This window comes from Coregonus lavaretus (assembly GCF_964263955.1).
Source record: "Coregonus lavaretus genome assembly, chromosome: 17".
Lineage (NCBI taxonomy): Eukaryota > Metazoa > Chordata > Actinopteri > Salmoniformes > Salmonidae > Coregonus > Coregonus lavaretus.
The window spans coordinates 24,122,513-24,130,434 of record NC_140004.1 but is presented as its reverse complement, the minus strand read 5'-3'; the positions used below and the strand labels follow the sequence as shown (position 1 = coordinate 24,130,434).

The 7,922-nt window shown below is 40.5% G+C and overlaps 1 protein-coding gene across 1 annotated transcript; it reads right to left on the bottom strand.

Annotated features, from left to right (window-relative positions):
* On the bottom strand, positions 1-3,602 carry LOC311144210 (L-serine dehydratase/L-threonine deaminase-like). Its single transcript, XM_084180217.1, has 7 exons — positions 3,527-3,602; positions 2,707-2,869; positions 2,335-2,374; positions 1,940-2,171; positions 1,058-1,285; positions 794-918; positions 1-662 (listed from the first exon to the last, which is right to left on the bottom strand). Exons 2-7 carry the CDS (start codon positions 2,863-2,865, stop codon positions 463-465), a joined length of 984 nt encoding a protein of 327 aa, XP_084036343.1. The 5' UTR covers positions 2,866-2,869; positions 3,527-3,602; the 3' UTR covers positions 1-462.
* Positions 3,603-7,922: the final 4,320 nt, after the last annotated feature.

Here is a 7,922-nt window from a genome sequence, read left to right as displayed (position 1 = left end):
TACATAATTATATATATTTTTTTTAATCACTCATACAGTACAAAAGAGGGTGATGAAAATACAACCAATGATATATTTTACATGAACATAAAACACACTAAATACAAACAATAATAGAACTCTACTTGGTCAACTTTAAACCAAGAAGTTAATCATCTAGGCTATTCAATTCAAAGACTACTACTGCCAGAGCAGTAGACTATCTGTATGCCTATCAATGCCTTTCAATGCTTATCTATCTTAACAGTAGGCTATTGATGAATACAAAGTCAGTTCATCCTTCAGCCAGTCAGCCCCCTTCAGGAGTATATTGCACACAGTCTGGAATGATTTGGCCCAATGGTGTTCATGACTCCTATTCAAATGCCCTTATTGGTAGTGCACAATGAAGTAGGGGATCTACAACTGGAAAGATCGGGGTGATGGAGAAAGAGTCAGCAGAACCTAAAGCTGTCTGTCTGCCTAGCTAGATGACACACCCAACTGCTGCTTCAGTTTCTGGAGCTGTTCCATGCTGATGTTGTTGCCTCCACACACCACGATCACCACAGGGCCCAGGTCCTGCGCCAGCTTGCCCTCCTTCTGCAGTCTGGGGATGATGTCACAGTACACAGCTGCCAGGGCAGCGCCACACGCAGGCTCCACCAGGACCTTCTCATCGTCTGGAGATGCAGGAGGAGGAGAAGTGAGGAAGAGGAATTCAGCATCAGAGAGGCTTGTGGGCATGTTTAGGTAGACAGTAGTAATCATATGACCCTCTACACAGGTGTAGCCTACTGTTTGTGATACTCACCAACAAAGCGCTCGACAGCTTTGACAGCCTCCTGGTCTGTGACCAGCTCGGAGTAAACGGTGTGTTCGCCAGCAAGTTTCAGAGTCTGTGCAGATACTCTTGTCAGGCCCAACGTTGTGGCAATGCTGTGTAGATGAAAATGATAGAATTGTTGTTGGGCAAACGGCTTTGCCTTCTTTTTTTGTGCTAACATATGACTGTTTGGCTGTAATGTTTCAGCAATCCTGGTCTGTCGGTGTGAGGGTGACTCTTACGATTTCTTACCTTGTGATCTCAGGCAGAGTGATCAACTTCCCAGCCTTCATAGCAGCATTGAGGCTGTGTGCCCCCACAGTCTCCATCGCTATGACTGGAACATCGTCCCAGCCAGCGCGACGCAGTCCTTCGACAACCCCGTTCATGAGGCCTCCACCTCCAACAGACAACACCATCGCCCCAGGCTTTTCCTGCAGCTCAAACTCCAGCTCCTTCACCAGAGACGTGTGGCCCTCCCTACACACACATTGAAAACACATTGAGAAAAGGTTTTCAGTTTTCATTCACAAAACATTTTATGATGAATTGCAAAACAGTCCTTAGAATCTGCTTTGTATACATAGTTCTATGTTAACTGGAATGGAACACTAACAATCTTTTGGACTAAGCTATGTTGTAATTTTCATGAGACATGAAAAGCCTGCTGGTTCTGCTATAATGCTGCTGATAACATTGAAGTCTATTCAGCTGAAATAGTTAGGGTTTGGCTGTGAAATCAACCATAAACATTTGTTTGCCATGAGGGTTCAGTAACCTTGTAGAATTAGATTATCTTCAATCCCTCCTCTTGTTAACTGCAGCACAAAAATGCAAGATAAGACATCCTCATAGATTCTGCCAATCATCCTATCATAGCACAGAGAATGGTGTACAAATTTTACTCAGTAAAGCATGGTAACACTCAGGATACTACTCATCATAAATGTACACAAGAAAAGATGCCATGCAAAGTTTCATTTGGATTGGAATAGAGTGGAATGTTTATTATCCCTTATCAGCTTTCCTTATCATTTCATGGAAGACACTCTTACTTTGACTAATATTACATACACAGGAAATAGAGCAACACTGATGTTGCTGAAGTGTATTGATATGGTATCTGTCACTCACCAGATGAGAGGGTCATCAAAGGGAGAGATGAAGATCCATCCAGGGTTGTTGGCTACAAGCTGTTGTCCATATTCAATGCTCTCATTCAGCGCCTTGCCATGAATGACCACATTGGCGCCCTCGTCCCTCAGCCTCTCAACTGTTGGTTTGGGGGTGACACTGGGCACGACGATGGTGGCAGGTACCCCAAGCTTACGGGCAGAGTAGGCAGCCGCCATACCAGCATTTCCTCCTGTGATGGAGAAATGACATTGGCCACTTTAGGAAAACTATACAGAGTGCTTTTCTGAAAGATCCCATAAGCATATAGATTTCGGAGATATGTTATGCTTCTTGTATTGTGATAAAGATTTTTCAGTGGTCATTTCAAGCTAAGGCTGTGATTGGTTACTCACCTGAACAGCAGACAAATCTCTCGCAGCCTCGTTCAGCCCACTGAAAGACAACAAAGAGCACATGATATGACTCACAGTTCTGTTCCCCTTTACGAGAAGAGTTCAAGGACCCCCTCAGAAATGAACACATGCCATCACAACCCAGTGTTCAGACAGGGACTGACCACCTCAAACTGGTCTGGACTGATCCTACTGGGAACATGCTATATACAATCCCCCTGCACATACACATTGTTTTTCTGGGGCCCCTAACATGCATTCTAGCACAACATTATGTAACAACATCCCCCCATCTTACCACAAGCACCCCCTCACTCCACATCCTTTTCTAACTCATGAGCGTAAGACTGTAGGTATGGGTGATTCACTCACTGTCTTGCAAAGGTGTCCAATGCCCCTGATCTTGAAGGATCCTGTGGGCTGGGATGAGTCTAGTTTCAGGTAGACAGAGGTGCCTGCCACTTTGGTCAGGGCAAGGCTCTCCCTCAGTGGGGTGGCCACGTGAAGAGCTCTCTCCTGTGGGCTCTTCATTTCTCTAGTTGAGGACAGACAAGTTGATTAATTAGTGTGTTACAAGTGTGAACACACATGAATTCATATGTTTCAACAATTGTGGAGGAAGAGCTTAACATTCATGTACTCTTGTGTTCATGCACCACATTTTACAGACACTCTTATCCAGAGCAATTAGGGTTAAGTGCCTTGCTCAAGAGCACATAGGCAGGTGTTTTACCTAGTCAGCTCTGGGATTCAAACCAGCCACCTTTTGGTTACTGGCCCAATGCTCTTAACCGCTAGGCTACACTTTAGTGTTAATTCACAGAGAAAGATCAGCAGTGGATACAAGCATTAGAGGAAGAGCTTCACATCAATGAATGTCACCCTCATTAAAGGTTGAGTTCAATATCACTCTATTAGCACTACAGAAAGCACATCAATATAAACCTATAAGCAAGCAAGGTAGTAGACTGCCACTCTAAGACAATAAAAACGTAGTGATAAATACAGTTTAAAAAAAAAAGTAAAACAGGTGCTTATAATAGGTGCTTAAATATAATAATATTTCTTACACCAAATTAATTCTGTAGGCCTATTATTATGACCCTATAAATAGAAAATACGAATAATCCAAACAAGCACATATGTTGCAGGTTTTAAGACCCAACACAATCAAAGTAAAGTTTCACTTTACCTTAGTAGACTTCTGTTTCAGTGTAAAATGCAAACTTCTCAACAGTCAGGTCAAGCGGGACAATAGACAGTTCCAGTAGAGGTTTCCCTGATGGGAATTAGAAGATGGATTTATAGCTACAGTAGGGGGCTTGGCAGCGGGAACCAATCACCGTTGGGTACTCTTCCGCTGTCACACAACGCCCAATTTCCTTAAACGATACAAGTGGGGATTTAAGAGCTTTTGTCACCGAATAAGGAACCCCCCCCCCCCCCCCCTTCCCATAATAAGGTCTAAGACAACATAATATTTTGTACATTTCTGTTAAATATATAGATTTTAGGCTAGCATGTTGATGAAGTCAAATTGATTAACCCATATGATCACCGCTACATTTCAACAAAATAGGATAAACATGATGCCTTTCGAAATTAGAGGAAATATGTAGTAATTGTCCTGCACATTATGATACATGTTATTTAGATTTGCTGGGCCTATAGGCTGTGAACTGTAGTAACTCTTAATGGGCAACTCAACTTATATCATGCATGATCAAATAAGCCTAGATAGGCCTACAAAAATACGTAGCTATTGCTAAAATGATGATGGTCATAATTTGGATAATGGAAACAACGTTATATTACATTCCCCTCCCTAGAAGGAGAATACCCAATACAAAAGGAAACGTCCCTTGCTTATATTCACAAATGCACGTTTGTGTCCCTTGCTTTTATGTCCCTTGCTTTTAGTTTTATTCACATTTTACGTTATTGACAGCGTGTGATAAATTACTCCACTCTTTATTTAAACATGGGGTCAAAAATTGGGTCAGTCTATAGATAAGTGTACTGACCATTTTTACACGGTGTCCTCTGACTGCGCTGGCTTTGCTGCAGGAGTCCATATCATTGGCCTTACCAAAAGAGTCGCGACTATTTTGACTCTGCACTACCAAAAGCGGCGGGTTCGACCGAACGCATCTAGGCGAGTGGCCTCGCCTCAGCCGCAGCAAATGTCATGTTGACGACTCAAACCTGACTGATCCGGCTTGGAGTGGAAAGAGAAGCCCGAGAGTTTAGGCATTATAACAAATGGGTCGTTCCACAAAAAGAGTTCCCTTTGCATCCCTTTGATATTTGAAGTAGAAACTGTGCACCAATATTGCATTTTAAAAGCCTGTTATATTAAAGTAAGTGCCCTTTAATATAGATCACAGGCAGAATTCAATCAATCAGATTTCTTATATGAATAAAGACTTGCTAGTGCAAAAATTCTGCATTTTGACAAGTTTTTAACTCACTTAACCCTAACATTTCTCCAGGTTTTCACCATCATTGTAAAGCCCTAGTTATTGTTGTTGCTTTGACAAAGTCATTTCTGAAGATTAGTATTTATTTAATGTGATTAGTGATCAATTTACTTCTGTCCCTAATGTTAAGGTCAATGTTATGTAAACTGAACTCTTATTTTAATATGGTGAAGCTATCCTTTTGAAATATATTTTTTCAAAATAAACATTTAACATCTAATAGTGTAAAAGCAGGTCAGCTGGTTCTACTCTTTGCTGGTGTTTTGTGGTGAAAAACTGAGCGGGTAGAGCGTAACACGTCAACCCTGTTACACATAGATAGACAGCCTAGACATTTTAAAACATTTTTTGTTGTTGTGTGTGTACCACTTCCTCCCGATATCTGGCGGGAACTCCGGACTTCTGCCTTAGCACACGTGACTGCCCTCCTGAAGCGTTTTACCAGTCTGAGCCATGTGAAAAGCTAGCTATTAGCTGGCGCAAGTGGGGACACTTCAGGTTGAGGAGTAAGTTTCACACATCCCCATGTGCTACACTTGCGTTCAATTGCCTCCCTGTTGCACACAGCTTCCATTCCCCCTGTCACAAGGGGATTTATGGTTGATTTAAGATTAAATCATCAACCCTGTTATGGTCAACCCTGTTACTTTATTTGGCACTTACTATAGTAATTGTTTTATTTAATAACCTCTTGAGATGGGAAATAGTTGTTTTAATGAAGTTGAACATGTGCTTTTTATGACAGAATGTTTAAATCAGGTGAAATCAAGATATTTTTGACCAAGTTACACTTCTCAAAAGGCACTGAATTGTTGGAACAACCCAAGTTTATGTGGTTCTCTGTAGCTCAGCTGGTAGAGCACGGCGCTTGTAACGCTAAGGTAGTGGGTTCGATCCCCGGGACCAGCCATACACAAAAAAATGTTTATGCACGCATGACTGTAAGTCGCTTTGGATAAAAGCGTCTGCTAAATGACATATTATTATATATTCAGATACATTTTTGCTGAAAATAAATAAATTAATGATCCATATGAACCCTAATCTCGCTGTCCGCATGTATATCTCGCTGTAAAATTGCCTATCGCAAAATGTCAAAGTTAAATAGACTCTATCATGCTATTAGACTTAAGAAATGAATTGCTGTAGCCTACACTATTTAACTAATTGCAATCACAGAGTACTTACATATTTTAGACCTAAGCATTATCTTTAAAGTTATATCATGCATGGACCTCTAACTAAAATAAAAACATTGAACTAAAGTTATTATATTGTATCAAATGACATCTGCAAATTGTCCTAAATAATGGAAAACGAACAGACCTACTACACTATCCAACGATTACGCACATAAATGTAGTCTTCCACAAAGCACTTTCTGTCTCAGCATAAAATGTATGAGTCTCTCACGATGAACATTAGAAAAATATACATGTTGGTGCAGACGTGATCAATGTCTAAAATCACAACTCGTTATGTGCGGTTAGAACTAGGTAAAAGCTGCGCACATTTCACGTGCGTCTGGAGAGGTTCAGTGGAAAAAAGATAAACAATCACTGACAACGTATTGGCATTCTGTCAAATACTGTCCCCATGATGAGAACATTTGATAAAATAATATGTAAAAGTTTCTGACTGATTGTATGTTATAGGCTACACTTGTAATGATCCCAATAGACCGTAAAAAGTGATCTAATAGGCTCTCCTTGTGATCTCTCCATGCTTGTGTAGCCTAGTACGCGCAATAGGCTACCCAACAGCGCATCATTTTAGTTTCAGTATTTCTAGGAAAGTCCGAGAGCATACATTGTGCAAACAGTTCCATAAACAATTCATGACAATGAATGTTCAATCTGATTTCTGTCTACTTTCAAGTGATTAGGGCTATGTGTAATATGACTGCATATGTGTAGGACTAGGCTTTTGCCGGCCTAGATGTCTGAGCTGAGCTAGATGTCTGAACTTTGTGAACTGAAATGCTGAGTCAGAATCAGAATCTGAACTTTTCCTGAATCCCTCTGAATTATGCTATGGGGAGGTTGAATATTGCTTTATTCAAAGCCATTTTATATTAGGCTGTAGGCATATTTTATAAATGTTAAGGTCTAACTGGCTGCAAATTCATCAGCGGCAAATGTTTAGAGGTTTTCATTATCATATAGCCCAATTCTAGCTTTATCTTGAAGTTTAATCAATGCAGTAAACACAGGATGGCAAAATGAGAGGGAGGCCAGGCTCAGGACATAGACATCTACAACAGGTCGACAAGGTGTATGGCTGGCAGCGTCCTCTGGTGGCCAGTGTAGGCTACTTTATCCCATTGGTTCTGGGTAATGAAGCCATACGTTTCCTGACCAGTATTTGTATTTATTAGGGATCCTCATTAGCTGAAGGCAGCAGCTGCTCTTCCCGGGGTCCAAAAAACGTTCTGAGAACAGAAGTGAAATGTTCACCTGTTCTGGGAACCTTAATTTTGAGGTTGCAGTGAGGTTCTGAGAACGTTTTACTATGGTTCCCTGAAAGTTTTCCTGGGAGGTTTTATTAACTTTCTGAGAAAAGAAATTATAGGTTATTTAAAGGTAATTCAATAACGTTCTGAGAACATATTTCAATAAGACTTTTAATAACACTGCTAGCTTAGATTAACTATTTTGAACTCCAAGCACAGATAGAAATTCATTTGCTTAGGCATTAATCATGCAAACACATTTCTTTTTCATTCTGACATGGCGTGAGTGATATTCGAAACGATGATCTTCTATTTACCATCCATGGAATTAGTTCACTGTGCCACCAGGATGGAGCTAGCATGCCATGTTTTTTTTTACTTATACAAAGCTGTTCATTTTTGTCTATTCAAGCAGACCCCATTTCAAAGGAAACAAGCACTCATTAAGATCAGGTGTGGCCAATTAGTGGGAGTGGCTTAACAAGATAGAGGATAGAGAGAGTTTTGTTGATGCTGAAAACAGAATGTATATGTTTTTAAATAACCTTCTTAGAACGTTCTCTGAACGTTACTAAAGTTTTCTTGTGTTTTTTTTAATGGAAAGTTTTAATTTTTCACTTTTAGAACCATGAGGAAACTTGTAGGAAACATTATGC

Excerpts from the sequence above, each read along its gene's own strand:
- LOC311144210 (XM_084180217.1), bottom strand. The coding sequence starts at position 2,865 with ATGAAGAGCCCACAGGAGAGAGCTCTTCACGTGGCCACCCCACTGAGG. Across the intron at positions 1,286-1,939 it reads TTTGATGACCCTCTCATCTG|GGAGGGCCACACGTCTCTGG; the intron begins GTGAGTGACAGA and ends ATGTGTGTGTAG. Across the intron at positions 919-1,057 it reads ACTCTGCCTGAGATCACAAG|CATTGCCACAACGTTGGGCC; the intron begins GTAAGAAATCGT and ends TCATCTACACAG.